We start from the raw sequence: 15,727 nt of genomic DNA, 5'->3' as shown, positions 1-15,727 counted from the left end.
GGATTCTCGCGTACGGGACGATGCCAGGAGGGTTTTTGGAGGAATGCAGCGCTTCGCGCTGCTGTTGTCAACAATTAGTGAATGGGCTACGCCCATTCACTAATTGTTGACTATTTCTGTCATAGCAGGAGTAAGTATGCATGATCCATGCCTTCGGCATGGGCTAGTTCACTGTACTTGCCAGGGGCGACGGGGTACCAAACATGCGGGCTGCGCCCGCATGTTTGGTCATGTTAGTTCACATGTTTGGTCATGTTAGTTCACTGTACTTCGCGGTCGTCATCTCAATGTAAAGTGCTCGTTTAGTACGCACTTTTGCACGGGCTTCGCCCGTTTACAACGGTAATGTTCCATTTTCCTACTACTAATTAGTATGCACGGGGCGTGCATGAGTGAAGGAGTGCGTTAGTGAGTGTTTGGAAGTGGGCGAGCGCTTCGCGCTCGATTTCGTGCGCACTACGTGCGCACTTTCGCAGCCGTGCTTTGCACGGCCTTACGAGATTAATAGGCCTCTCGCCAGCTTGTGGCGCTCGGGCCTAATAATAACAACAACAATAATAATAATAGCAACATAAATCAAATAAGACATGCATAAGATTAAGAATTTACTTATAAAATTAGTATGTAGTATGAGTATGTACACAAAATGTACAGATGGTCAGAAATAGTGCTAAGATAAGATAAGATATTCCTTTATTGTCCCACATGGGGAAATTTCATAAAAGATATATTTATGATATATTATTATTGGTATTAATTTTAATAATTTAATATTTACAATAAATAAATACTACTTCAAATGAATGCCATCGTAATTATTAAGAATAACATTAACCATCACTAGAATGTAAAGTACTATCACAGTACAGTAGGTGGCGGTATGCACTGTCATCCTTAGTTGTGACCCGCCGATTAAAAGAAGAAGAACAAATAGAAGAAGAAGAAGGCCTCGTCCAATCAGCATCGGGGCCGGGGTGCATGCGGAAGTAGCTCCTCTCCCCGGGCACTCTCCTGTCACTCTCCTGTCACTCTCCGTGTGTCTCCCGTGTGTCTCCCGTGTGTCTCCCTCCGGGCTCCCGTGTGTCCGCTCTGCTCGGCCCCGCACGGACCACTCACCACCGGCCCGGTCGTGTCAGGAACATGGCGGCCATCAGTAAATATTTGACAGCTAAAAACTCTTCCATAGGAGCGGGCGTCCTGTTGGTGTTGTACTTGCTCCGGCAGAGAAGACGAGCGAACAGACAACACAGGTAAAAGACACAGTTACTCACCAAACCATTTCAACTTCTTATTGTAAAGTTCGTGTTGTGTCAGTGATTTAACTTTAAACGTTTAGCACAACAATCATGTGTCAAGAGCTCATCCAAGTCCGCAGATATGTCCTTTTTGTTACTTTGACGTGAGTTTATCTAGAGATACTTGGTGGTTACTGAGTTATGGATTATGACACTCATTAATCACACGCGCATATCTAGGTTGACCTGTAACTACCAAACTGAGAAACTTGAATCCAGGCCAAACTCTAATGGATATCAACTCTCAACTATTATAAACTTTATTATATTATACTTCTATAATAGCATTTTACTTTTGTGCCTAATCTGTGTTGCAACACTGCAATTCCCCCATTGTGGGACAAATAAAGCTTATTTTATCTTTCAAACGGGACTAAACAAATACAGGACGTAACAGAATATGATGTACTATTAAAGCCTAAACTTTAAATCAGCATTTTATACATGAGTCTTAAATGTAACTCTTCTGGTGGAGGGTCTCCATGGGGATAGTATTGATAGCGCTACACTAATAACTCATAATAATCTGATATTGTCAAAGTTTTACCATAATATTGTTGCAAACTATATGAAGAACTATGTTGAGTATTCCAAAGACAAGAAAAACCAAGGCACTGTTGATGTATGAAAACATAGTTAAAAAGACTTTATTGCAGCATGGCTATTTGCTTTAAATATATGTATGTTTGTATGTTTGTATGTTTGTATGTATGTATGTATGTATGTATGTATGTATGTATGTATTTATGTATATGTGTATGTATGTATGTATATATGTATACAGGGTTCAGAATAAGCAGCTTTTGCGATACAAAAATGTGTGTCAATTTTAGAACCAAAGCGCCTAAAAAGTACTGATCACTCGTCAATCAATCGTCAACAACATCATGACACATGTAGGACGCTGTGTTGTCATGGCGAGTCCCGCTGCTGTCACAGATCAGTGTCTGAAAGTGGGAGGAGCCATGTGCGGTAAAGTTAGTGTCACAGATTCGGACTTCCGAGGTCAATAGCTCCTAAACACAAAAGTCTTTACAGATCATTCACATGCCAAACTATTCATATTTACACTGCAGTGACACAACCTTGTTTTTAACAATCAGATGCGTATTTTGGGCGCAGCGAATTACACTGATCCGAATGTGCAGAGCCGAGACGAGTGCTTAGGGACCGTCAACAAATAGCAAAACGAAAAATGGAATGGAACGTCAAATAGAGCGTTACAATTTGAATAACAGATAAAATACACCATGATGGAAACACTACAGCAACATTTATCTTTCTATCAGAAGCTTAACACATATTTTTGTAATGACAATTAATATGTAAATGAGACTCCTGCAAATAGTCATCTGATTGATGATGATATGGAAGAAAGTTCTGTCTAGGCCATCTGACTTTGTGTTGATTAATTTGTTCAACAATTAATTTTATTTGCAAGTTTTATTTAAATAAAAAATCTTTAAAAAGGTATTTAAAAGTTAATTTGTTAAGAGTTTTCTTTAATAGAATGTTTACAAATACATTTAAATAAATAATCGTGTTATATCAATGGAAAATATTGATTGTTAGTCACTTTCGTGTTTTGCTATGCAATTATCAAATTGCTATACAAATTTAGAAAAATTAACGGATTGTTTAGCAGCACCGCTATACAAGTGAAAATCCTTAATCTGAACCCTGGTATATCTTTGTGTATGTATGTATGTATGTATGAACAGTATTCTGTGTTTGTTTGTCGTTTGTTCTGTGTTTGTTTGTTGTTTATTCTGTGTTTGTTTGTCGTTTATTCTGTGTTTGTTTGTCGTTTATTCTGTGTTTGTTTGTCGTTTATTTTGTGTTTGTTTGTCGTTTATTCTGTGTTTGTTTGTCGTTTATTCTGTGTTTGTTTGTCGTTTATTCTGTGTTTGTTTGTCGTTTATTCTGTGTTTGTTTGTCGTTTATTCTGTGTTTGTTTGTCGTTTATTCTGTGTTTGTTTGTCGTTTATTCTGTGTTTGTTTGTCGTTTATTCTGTGTTTGTTTGTCGTTTATTCTGTGTTTGTTTGTCGTTTATTCTGTGTTTGTTTGTCGTTTATTCTGTGTTTGTTTGTCGTTTATTCTGTGTTTGTTTGTCGTTTATTCTGTGTTTGTTTGTCGTTTATTCTGTGTTGTGTTTTAACAGTGACTCATGAAAAAGAGAACTTTTCTCATTGGGTTTTCCCTGTATAAATGAATACAATTAATTAATGAAAATGAGACTGAGAAAAAAAACACACACAAGTGGACATCCACTAAACACAAATACAAACATAGTCACCGCTTATATTCCGAGTTTGACACGTCCAATGTAAGTTGGATACAAAAATCCAGGGGGGCTGTGACTTTCCTTAAGTCCACCATCATCTCCACTGTCTTCTGGTGTTGAACTCCAGGTTGTTCCTGCTGCACCAGCCGCTCCACCTCCTGTAACAGACTCATCCCCGTCCCAGATGAGCCCCATGAGGGTGGTGTCGTCATGGTGATGAGGGTGGTGTCGTCATGGTGATGAGGGCGGTGTCGTCATGGTGATGAGGGTGTCTGCAAACCTAATCAGTTTTCCGGAGTCATGGCTGGAGGTGCAGCAGTTTGTGTACAGGGAGAAGAGCAGAGGAGAAAGTACACAGCCCTGTGGAGCCCCCTGCAGGTGGAGTCGGCTGGAGTTCAAATTTCAAGAATCGATTCCGATTTTTACGTTTCAAAATAGATTTTTTCCGATTTCTCAGATCCCATCCGATTCGCTCCAATTTCGATCTGATTTCCGATTCGATCTCGATTCGATCCAGGGGTTAATGTTATTGAAAATGAAAAATGTATTTGAACCGTTTCTTTCACTTCATGACTGTGGAGAGAAGCAACATATTAAAACTAGTATTATATCAATATGAAACAGAGTATTGTAGTTACTGATGGAAGACTGATGAAAGGTTAAGGGTCAATCTACCTTCAAGAAAGAGAATCCAGGAGTCCTGAATTATCTCTCTTGAAGGTGGATTGAAGTTCACTGAGGGAAATGTAGAAAACATTTTAACAAAATCGATAAATCGATCTTTGGACGTACGAATCGATAATCGGTCATTAATATGCAAATCGATTTAAAAATCGGAAAAACGATTATTTCAACCCAGCTCTAGCGTTCCCCCACCTGCAGGCGGAGTCGGCGACCTGCAGGTGGAGTCGGCGCTCCCCCACCTGCAGGTGGAGTCGGAGTCGGGGACGTTTAGCTGGGAGAGCTGCAAGATGAAGTGGAGTGCCAGGTTGATAAATGCAAGACCAATACACAGGCAAAATCCACTTGTTCATAACCTTGAACAGTGTTTCATCATTATCTTACTCAATTTAAAAATCAAGATTTTTAAATGGGGGTGAGAGAAAAGGAAGGACATGCAGTAAATTGTCGGAGTCGGGAATCGGCCAGCTGCACTTGGAGCCTGGCATACGTGTGCTGTGCCTTAACTACTGGACCACCGCCATTTTGATTGATTCCTGCATGTTTTGTCCATGTCCTGACCGTTTTCACCTACCCCCTATCCCCGCCCACATCCCCCAAAGTTGATTATTTGAAAAATGACGATGCCACGGGTCACATGATCTCTTTTCAAAAATAATAATGTGTAAATGTCAATAGATCTTTTTAAGCCATTTAGATCAATATTGTAAAATTATGATTTACTTTTGTTATTGTTCAATACTAAATATCTGAAAAAAGCATAATATGTTATACAAAGAGAGATCATTTACTAATCTAGGATCAAACTTTTAATACTTCATGTTAACAGTAGTAGTTAGGGCAGCAGTACTACAGCAGTAGCACCGTAGTAATAGCACAGTAGTAATAGCACAGTAGTGGTGCTGGTGGTGCTGGTGGTGCTGGTGGTGGTGGTGCTCCTTTTGTGCGTTGCATGTTAACAGTGAGGTGGATGTGCCCTGTTTGAAGCTACAGTCGCTCTCACTGAATCTGTTTTGTGTTTCTTCTCCTCAGACAAGGATCCACAGAGCTACTCTTGGCCGCAGAGGTATGGCTAGTATTTATGTGCTATTATTAGCTTTACAGTCTAGCAGTAACGTGCTCAGGTGCGGCGACCTTTCACCTGACCTGACCTGACCTGACCTGTATTAGAGTTCATATCAGATGGTGCACGTTAACATGTGTTAGTCCAGCATGTGCAGTGTGTACTAACCTTTGCTAACTGGCACTACATTCCCACATAGACCATCGGGTACAATGAGCACCGTCTGGACCCGAGCCTGAACACCAAACTCTGGATCTAACCACATCAGCTCCTCCTCTGTGGAGTGGAGTGCAGCGCTGCATCAGCTCCTCCTCTGTGGAGTGCAGCGCTGCATCAGCTCCTCCTCTGTGGAGTGCAGCGCTGCATCAGCACCTCCTCTGTGGAGTGCAGCGCTGCATCAGCTCCTCCTCTGTGGAGTGCAGCGCTGCATCAGCACCTCCTCTGTGGAGTGCAGCGCTGCATCAGCTCCTCCTCTGTGGAGTGCAGCGCTGCATCAGCTCCTCCTCTGTGGAGTGCAGCGCTGCATCAGCTCCTCCTCTGTGGAGTGCAGCGCTGCATCAGCTCCTCCTCTGTGGAGTGCAGCGCTGCATCAGCACCTCCTCTGTGGAGTGCAGCGCTGCATCAGCTCCTCCTCTGTGGAGTGGAGTGCAGCGCTGCATCAGCTCCTCCTCTGTGGAGTGCAGCGCTGCATCAGCACCTCCTCTGTGGAGTGCAGCGCTGCATCAGCACCTCCTCTGTGGAGTGCAGCGCTGCATCAGCACCTCCTCTGTGGAGTGCAGCGCTGCATCAGCTCCTCCTCTGTGGAGTGCAGCGCTGCATCAGCACCTCCTCTGTGGAGTGCAGCGCTGCATCAGCACCTCCTCTGTGGAGTGCAGCGCTGCATCAGCACCTCCTCTGTGGAGTGCAGCGCTGCATCAGCTCCTCCTCTGTGGAGTGCAGCGCTGCATCAGCTCCTCCTCTGTGGAGTGCAGCGCTGCATCAGCTCCTCCTCTGTGGAGTGCAGCGCTGCATCAGCTCCTCCTCTGTGGAGTGCAGCGCTGCATCAGCTCCTCCTCTGTGGAGTGCAGCGCTGCATCAGCTCCTCCTCTGTGGAGTGCAGCGCTGCATCAGCTCCTCCTCTGTGGAGTGCAGCGCTGCATCAGCACCTCCTCTGTGGAGTGCAGCGCTGCATCAGCACCTCCTCTGTGGAGTGCAGCGCTGCATCAGCTCCTCCTCTGTGGAGTGCAGCGCTGCATCAGCTCCTCCTCTGTGGAGTGCAGCGCTGCATCAGCTCCTCCTCTGTGGAGTGCAGCGCTGCATCAGCTCCTCCTCTGGAGTGCAGCGCTGCATCAGCACCTCCTCTGTGGAGTGCAGCGCTGCATCAGCTCCTCCTCTGTGGAGTGCAGCGCTGCATCAGCACCTCCTCTGTGGAGTGCAGCGCTGCATCAGCTCCTCCTCTGTGGAGTGCAGCGCTGCATCAGCACCTCCTCTGTGGAGTGCAGCGCTGCATCAGCTCCTCCTCTGTGGAGTGCAGCGCTGCATCAGCTCCTCCTCTGTGGAGTGCAGCGCTGCATCAGCTCCTCCTCTGTGGAGTGCAGCGCTGCATCAGCACCTCCTCTGTGGAGTGCAGCGCTGCATCAGCTCCTCCTCTGTGGAGTGCAGCGCTGCATCAGCACCTCCTCTGTGGAGTGCAGCGCTGCATCAGCTCCTCCTCTGTGGAGTGCAGCGCTGCATCAGCACCTCCTCTGTGGAGTGCAGCGCTGCATCAGCTCCTCCTCTGTGGAGTGCAGCGCTGCATCAGCTCCTCCTCTGTGGAGTGCAGCGCTGCATCAGCACCTCCTGTGGAGTGCAGCGCTGCATCAGCTCCTCCTCTGTGGAGTGCAGCGCTGCATCAGCTCCTCCTCTGTGGAGTGCAGCGCTGCATCAGCTCCTCCTCTGTGGAGTGCAGCGCTGCATCAGCTCCTCCTCTGTGGAGTGCAGCGCTGCATCAGCACCTCCTCTGTGGAGTGCAGCGCTGCATCAGCTCCTCCTCTGTGGAGTGCAGCGCTGCATCAGCTCCTCCTCTGTGGAGTGCAGCGCTGCATCAGCTCCTCCTCTGTGGAGTGCAGCGCTGCATCAGCTCCTCCTCTGTGGAGTGCAGCGCTGCATCAGCACCTCCTCTGTGGAGTGCAGCGCTGCATCAGCACCTCCTCTGTGGAGTGCAGCGCTGCATCAGCTCCTCCTCTGTGGAGTGCAGCGCTGCATCAGCACCTCCTCTGTGGAGTGCAGCGCTGCATCAGCTCCTCCTCTGTGGAGTGCAGCGCTGCATCAGCTCCTCCTCTGTGGAGTGCCCGTCTGGGCCCCGCAATACGACATGATCCTTCTTCCAGTTGTAGTCGTGAACACAGACATTGACAAAAAGCCATTTTTGGGCCGCCCAGGGAATCGGTACTTTGTTGACTTGTTGGTCACGTGATCGTTGGACATTTTACACAGTCTACATGTTTTACCATCAAGACTTTTCATTCTACATTTAAACCAACAGAGTTCCCACTGGATTGGAAGTGTCATTACAATGGAAGTCAAAAAGGGGTGGGGCCGAATAAGGTCAACACTACACTGGATGTGTGTTTGAGCGTGGTACACTGCGCTGTTTGTGTGCAGCGACTTCTCTCCTGCGTTACATGTAATCAGCCAATCACATCGCTGCACATCTGTGACAGGGTTGAACAAGAGAGAGTCCGTCACAGTCCAGTGTGTGATGAATCAGTGCTAAAGCAGAGTTCTCCTTCACAGCCCATGTTCCATTTATATTCTACCTCAAACTTACAAAAGCAATCATATTTCTATTCATTTAAAAACTTGCATTATTCTACATCAGATATAATGAATTCGTAAGACTGCAGGGACTCCCCTGAAAAAGACCTTCTAAATCTCAGTGGACTTTCCTGGTTAAATAAAGGTTAATAAATAAACCTGGTCAGGTCATGTGGTGTCCAGCAGCCAATGGGATCACTTTGCTCCAAATCTAGTGTGTGATCTGGTGAGTAGGTCTGTCCCCCATTTAAAAAATATGTATTCATTTTTTCCTCCATAGCCCCTCCTCCTGTATAATGGGGGAACCACTAGTTTTGAATACATGCCCCTCCCCCTGAGAACTGCTCCAGTAGATCACAGGTTCAAACCTCAGGAGATACTAAACATACAGTTAATCTGTTATTATTTTAAATTACATTTCAAGATGAAATGTCTGTTCTTGGTCTTGGATTTTATCAAATACATTTCCTCAAAAAATGCGACCTATACTCCACTATACTGTGTTTTTTCTTCTCTATTAGGCATTTTTTGGCTGGTGCGATTTATACTCCGGAGGGCACATATATACGCCTTTTTATATATTATATTTCAGCCTTTCATAGGAACTGTGTGGTCACTCATTTTGCTTTTTATTCTTAGTTGCCGCTCTACTAATTTACTTGTTAAGTGTTAGGGTTTCCTGTCGGTTTTATTTTGGTGGGGGAATATAACGTGGTACAGTAAACTATGACTTAGCTGTGAGTTCATGCTGCTAGAGAGAGACATCAGAGCTGCTTCTGCCCAACAGGCATGGAGTGTGGATGGCAGTGAACAACATGTTGGCGTGTCTTTAGTGTTGGATCCATGTTCTTGTAAAAAGTGTTTCAATAAATCATTAGTGTGTGTGCTTTACAGAAAGATGGGCGAAAGGACAAGGCTTCCGTGGACAAAGTGTTCTTCTCCAGGATTCTACGGATCGTGCGGATCATGGTGCCGAGAGTCTTCTGCGTGGAGGTATGTGCAGTGTGTTCCTACTGGACCAGAGCATTACACCTAGACTTTTCTCTAGGAATGTACGGGCATAAAAGAATACTTGATTACGAGGGGGGTGAATCTTTAAGTTCCTTGCGCTTCGGATTTAGATTAGATTTTTTTTTTTTTTTTTAAGTACATATGACAGGTTAGACTATTCATTTCATGTAGTAAACATGATTTATATTTCTGATTTGACTAAACATTTTGCCTAGTTGTCCTCAGTTTAATAACAATTTTGGTGAAATTTATAACGTTTCTGGTTTTATGGTTGGTCAAGGGCAACAAATAGGTAGAGGTAATTACAGCAGTTACCTAGCAACCATATTATAAACAAAGACCAGAATCCATATAGATTACAGTAAACAGTTATGATTACTTCTCAGTTTTGTTAAAGGATCATTTAAACTGTCAGAAGTTTTATTTTTCAAAATGTCTTCAAATCTCAAACTTTACTGATGTGAAACTGACACATTCAAACACAGATTCTAAACCACCAACTGAGACATAAGTCTCTGTTACTACAGCATGTAATACTACACACAGTCACTCACTGGTCATGTGTGTTTAAAGACTGTGAATGCAGCACAAATACTGACTTCCAAATACCATTTATTTTTGAGGATTCATAATCAATCCAGAATCTTCCATTTTCCCACACCCATAATAAGGCAGTGTAGTGATGCCAGTGGAACGTTTGTTTTAAAGCTGTTCTAATAAGTTTGGATGCTGAAAAAGCTTTAGAGTCAGTTAGCTGATTCAATTAAAGATTCAATTCTAAATAATATTGGCGCTCTTTACAATGGTCCAACTTCAAGAATTAAAATCAACGGTCATCCGACAGATCCACTGACTCTTGAAAGGGGGTGAGGCAGGGCTGTGCTTGGTCCCCCTTCTTGTTTGTCAAATGTATTAGGCCGATGTTCCAAGTATAAAGCAATCAAAAAACTATTTATGATGTTACAGTTGATGGGACAGAACATAAAATGTTGTTCTACTATATTAAAACATATCAGAAATGTCCATACCTAATGTGGTTCATTGTCTGGACACAAAATAAAAGTAAAATGACCTTGACCTTTAGAAAAACCTATCAATTTAAATGGCAAACAGAATCGCTTCAAAGATTAAAACATATTTTAAATGTATCATCAACCTGCTGCTTTAATGAGTGGAATAAAACGATATTAAGATGTATATGGCAAGGTATCAAAAGAATATGAAGCAAACAAGCATGTTGGAATCTTAAATTGGTTTGCTCATGATCCACATTCTGAGCCTAACGGCACAGATCTGAGATGTAAGGTTAGGATAACAAAATGTATAAAGATTGTCCACCATGTGGTAAAAGAGAATCATATGTTGAAAGAATCCTTTGACTTTGAGAAACTTTTATAGTTTTTTACAAATAAGGACTTATTATAACCAAGAAATTAAACTAAGCAACGACCACTGTAACACCAAATATTTATCAAAGATTATTGATCAGCACAAGGGGAACAATAACTAAATTACACAAAAGTATTAACAATTTGTTCCCCCAATCTATGAAATATATAAAATGGGACAGAGAGGGTAATTCTTTTTATAAATGTGAACAAATGAGAAAAAAACTTTACCTTTTTAGAACTCTACAATTTTCAACTCTTCTTTGTCTTTATCAACTCTGATAAACAGGGACCATCCTACCCAAGAAAATGAGAACCATGAAAAGCTTTCATATGCATACATATCTGTGCTAAACTGAATCTGTGCTGTGTAATATGTTCAACAGAATAAAGAACAAATTGGTATTCATAACACAATAAAGTTGAGATTTTGACATCCTTAATGCATTAGCTGTTGTGCTGTCAAAGATAAATGAAGCCAATCTGATGTTTCCCTCAGTATCTTCTACTTCCACGTTTGACTAAGTGCCAGGCATGAGTCAGGCTGGTAAATATGAGCTAACACTGCTAATGCTACCGCTAGTTACCTCTGCCCCAAACTGATGGTTACACAAGTGCACACAAGTGCACACAAGTGCACTAGGGCTCACGTGACGGACCCTTGACCCAGCAGATAGGGCCAAGGACATGCTGATAGTACTTTATGATGTGCAACTGTATGTGCGTAACTGTATGTGTGTAACTGTATGTGTGTAACTGTATGTGCGTAACTGTATGTGTGTAACTGTATGTGTGTAACTGTATGTGTGTGTGTGTCTGTCTGTCACTGTGTGTGAAACTGTGTGTGTGTGACTGTGTGAAACTGTGTGTGAGACTGTGTGTGTGAAACTGTGTGTGTGTGTGACTGTGTGTGTGACTGTGTGTGTGTGACTGTGTGTGTGAGACTGTGTGTGTGAAACTGTGTGTGTGTGAGACTGTGTGAGACTGTGTGTGTGAGACTGTGTGTGTGAGACTGTGTGTGTGAGACTGTGTGTGTGAGACTGTGTGTGTGAGACTGTGTGTGTGTGAGACTGTGTGAGACTGTGTGTGTGAGACTGTGTGTGTGAGACTGTGTGTGTGAAACTGTGTGTGTGAAACTGTGTGTGTGTGTGTGTGAGACTGTGTGTGTGAGACTGTGTGTGTGAAACTGTGTGTGTGAAACTGTGTGTGTGAAACTGTGTGTGTGAAACTGTGTGTGTGTGTGTGTGAGACTGTGTGTGTGAGACTGTGTGTGTGAAACTGTGTGTGTGAAACTGTGTGTGTGAAACTGTGTGTGTGAAACTGTGTGTGTGAAACTGTGTGTGTGAAACTGTGTGTGTGTAACTGTGTGTACCTCCGTAGAGTGGATACTTGGTCCTCATTGCTGCCATGCTGGTGACCAGGACCTACTGCGACGTGTGGATGATCCAGAACGGCACCATGATAGAAAGGTGACATCATCAAACATTTCAGTTGGATCATCACTCTTTACACAGTATGTGCTCCACCACAGCGACCCCGACACCACAGCGACCCCGACACCACAGCGACCCCGACACCACAGCGACCCCGACACCACAGCGGCCCCGACACCACCCGACACCACAGCGGCCCCGACACCACAGCGGCCCCGACACCACAGCGGCCCCGACACCACAGCGGCCCCGACACCACAGCGGCCCCGACACCACAGCGGCCCCGACACCACAGCGGCCCCGACACCACCCGACACCACAGCGGCCCCGACACCACCCGACACCACAGCGGCCCCGACACCACAGCGACCCCGACACCACCCGACACCACAGCGACCCCGACACCACCCGACACCACAGCGGCCCCGACACCACCCGACACCACAGCGGCCCCGACACCACCCGACACCACAGCGACCCCGACACCATCCGACACCACAGCGACCCCGACACCATCCGACACCACAGCGACCCCGACACCACAGCGGCCCCGACACCACAGCGGCCCCGACACCACAGCGGCCCCGACACCACCCGACACCACAGCGGCCCCGACACCACCCGACACCACAGCGGCCCCGACACCACAGCGGCCCCGACACCACAGCGGCCCCGACACCACAGCGGCCCCGACACCACAGCGGCCCCGACACCACAGCGACCCCGACACCACCCGACACCACAGCGGCCCCGACACCACCCGACACCACAGCGACCCCGACACCATCCGACACCACAGCGACCCCGACACCACAGCGACCCCGACACCACAGCGACCCCGACACCACAGCGGCCCCGACACCACAGCGGCCCCGACACCACAGCGGCCCCGACACCACAGCGGCCCCGACACCACAGCGGCCCCGACACCACAGCGGCCCCGACACCACAGCGACCCCGACGACCCCGACACCACAGCGGCCCCGACACCACAGCGACCCCGACGACCCCGACACCACAGCGACCCCGACACCACTATCTATACAGACAGACAGACATCTATATATATCTATATCTATACAGTGATCCCTCGTTTATCGTGGGGGTTACGTTCCAAGAAGAACCCGCGGGAATCGAAATCCGCGAAGTAGAAACCTTTATTTTTTTACAGTTATTATACAATGAAATACTCCATAAAACATTGAAAGCAAGGAACACAAACTTTTTACAGGCCCAATTATTTGTTTAACAAATAAAAGTACTATATTAACGTTTGTACTGTACTCTCACCGCTCTCTCCCGCAGCTCACACGCGCCGCTCTCACCGGCCTCGCAAACTTCAATTTGGCAAGCGGTTTTACATACGTGTACATATTAATCCATAACGTTATTGACACACAGGAAGAGAAGACGCGGAGAGACTGTTTAGCCAATGAGAATGCAGAACACAATGCATGATGCAAATCTGCGAAGGAGCGAGTCCGCGAAAAGTGAACCGCGTTATAGTGAGGGATAATTGTATCTAGAAATAGATATAGATATAGATATTCACATTTATAATGATTAGATTTTAGTTTTAGTCTTTTAACAACATAGAGCACTAAGTTGTGTCATGAAATGGCCTGTTATTTATCCATGTAGCTCTGATGAGGAATGGGGACCTGAGGTTGAAGCCCACACTTGCATAATAGGTTTTTCCACTTTTCTATGATCTTCTAAATATTGATGAACACCCCAGGTCTGCTTGCCCATCCATAAAAGTCACTGCATGCGACCGGTGTATATGGAGAACCAGGTAGTCCAGTTGTACTGCAGCTTTATGTACATATATGTACGCTTGTCACACCAGCTCTACAAGACATGTCAAAGAAGAACAACCTCCAGTTCTTCTGGGAATAACTTTGTTTTGTGCTGATTTCCTTTTAAGTGCTGCTCAGTAGGATTCCGAGCGTGTATATCATGTCTTACCAAACCAGTTGCATACACAACACTATACTTCTATTATACTATATAGAGAGGAGGAAACAGAAAGCCGGTTCCCGCCGTAGTCATGGGTAATGTGAGGTCCCTTCAAAATAAAATGACGGAAATAGCGAGCCTCATGCGGTCCCAGAGGATTTATAGGGACAGCAGCGTCTTGATTTTCACAGAGACTTGGTTAACAGCAGACCTCTACCACCATCAGCCACTGCTCCTGAGGGACAAGCTGGAGACTGCTGGTGTGGAGTATGACCTGCAGAGTGGATCCTGGACTACCTCACAGACCGACCCCAGTTTGTGAGAGCACGGGACTGTGTGTCTGACACTCGGACCTGCAGTGTGGGGGCGCCCCAGGGCACTGTCCTCGCGCCCTTTCTCTTCACCCTTTACACTGCAGACTTCAGACACGACACGGACAGCTGTGTCCTGCAGAAGTTCTCTGACGACTCTGCCATCATCGGACTCATCACGGACGATGATGATGTGGAGGACAGAGGACTGGAGCAGGACTTTGTGGAACCACCTCCTCATCAACGCGGGGAAGACCAAGGAGATGGTGGTGGACTTCCACAGACGCCACCCCACTGCCCCCTCACCAGTGAACATCCAGGGACGGGACATTGAGAGAGTGACTCATACAAGGACCTGGTGTTCATCTGAACCACAAACTGGACTGGACTCATAACACAGACTGTACAGGAAGAGCCAGAGTCGGCTCCACCTCCTGAGGAGACTCAGGTCTTTTGGAGTGACAGGGCCACTCCTGACAGGGCCACTCCTGACAGGGCCACTCCTGAAGACCTTCTCTGACTCTGTGGTGGCATCAGCTCCTGTAGGTGTGGTCTGCTGGAGCAGCAGCATCACAGAGAGGGAGAGGAAGAGGCTGGACAAAGTCATCAAGAAGTCCAGCTCCGTCCTGGGCTGTGCTCTGGACTCGGTGCAGGAGGTGGGGGACAGAAGGGTCCTGGCTAGATTCACATCTATGCTGGACCATGAGTGTCGCCCCCTGCAGGACACTGTCACCTGCAGGACACTCTGTCCACTCTGGAGAGCAGCAGAAGGAAAGGTTTCGCAGGTCTTTCCTTCCTGCTGCTGTCAGACTTTATAACAAACACTGTTAGTCCTGAACACTCGTAATACAATTCCGTCATATTCATGTGCAATTACTGTCGTTATTCATGTGCAATTACTGTGCCGTCGTGACACATATTCATGTGCAATTACTGTCATGACCACATGCAATGGTATTTATGTATTTATTTATTTATTTTTATCTTTATTATTTTCCCCTCCATCCCTTGTTGGGAAATGTGAGGTTTTGTCTATGGGAGTTTTTGTTTATAAGAGATCTTCTACTGAGAGTGTTTTTCAAACTTCCTATAAGTGATCTGTTCTTTTCATCAATGAAATTTCCCCATGTGGGACAATAAAGGAATATCTTATCTTATCTTATATCATAATTAACAGCACTGACCTTTGACATGTGTGTGTTTCTGCTGCAGTGCCATTATTGGCCGTTCCATGAAGGACTTCAAGGGATATCTCTTCAGCTTCATCAAATTCATGCCAGTGGTAAGCTCCTCCCACTACCACATACAGAGACGACTGTCCTCTACCACATACAGAGACGACTGTCCTCTACCACATACAGAGACGACTGTCCTCTACCACATACAGAGACGACTGTCCTCTACCACATACAGAGACGACTGTCCTCTACCACATACAGAGACGACCGTCCTCTACCACATACAGAGACGACTGTCCTCTACCACATACAGAGACGACTGTCCTCTACCACATACAGAGACGACTG

At 45.8% G+C, this 15,727-nt stretch overlaps 1 protein-coding gene across 1 annotated transcript in view; it reads left to right on the top strand.

The window, feature by feature from the left end:
* Nucleotides 1-1,019: 1,019 nt before the first annotated feature.
* abcd3a (ATP-binding cassette, sub-family D (ALD), member 3a) overlaps nucleotides 1,020-15,727 on the top strand; it is a 44,254-nt gene continuing 29,546 nt past the window's right edge. The window contains exons 1-5 of the mRNA XM_072451228.1: nucleotides 1,020-1,250; nucleotides 5,294-5,327; nucleotides 8,994-9,092; nucleotides 11,879-11,967; nucleotides 15,414-15,483. Coding sequence (XP_072307329.1) covers nucleotides 1,141-1,250; nucleotides 5,294-5,327; nucleotides 8,994-9,092; nucleotides 11,879-11,967; nucleotides 15,414-15,483 — 402 coding nt within the window. The 5' untranslated portion in view covers nucleotides 1,020-1,140. The remainder of the gene's footprint in view (nucleotides 1,251-5,293; nucleotides 5,328-8,993; nucleotides 9,093-11,878; nucleotides 11,968-15,413; nucleotides 15,484-15,727) is intronic.

The sequence above is a fragment of the Eucyclogobius newberryi genome, unplaced genomic scaffold, assembly GCF_026437365.1.
Source record: "Eucyclogobius newberryi isolate DKJ021-1_F unplaced genomic scaffold, fEucNew1.0.hap1 SCAF_18, whole genome shotgun sequence".
Taxonomy (NCBI): domain Eukaryota; kingdom Metazoa; phylum Chordata; class Actinopteri; order Gobiiformes; family Gobiidae; genus Eucyclogobius; species Eucyclogobius newberryi.
Note: the sequence above shows the minus strand (reverse complement) of the source record. Positions and strands in the feature narration are given on the sequence as shown.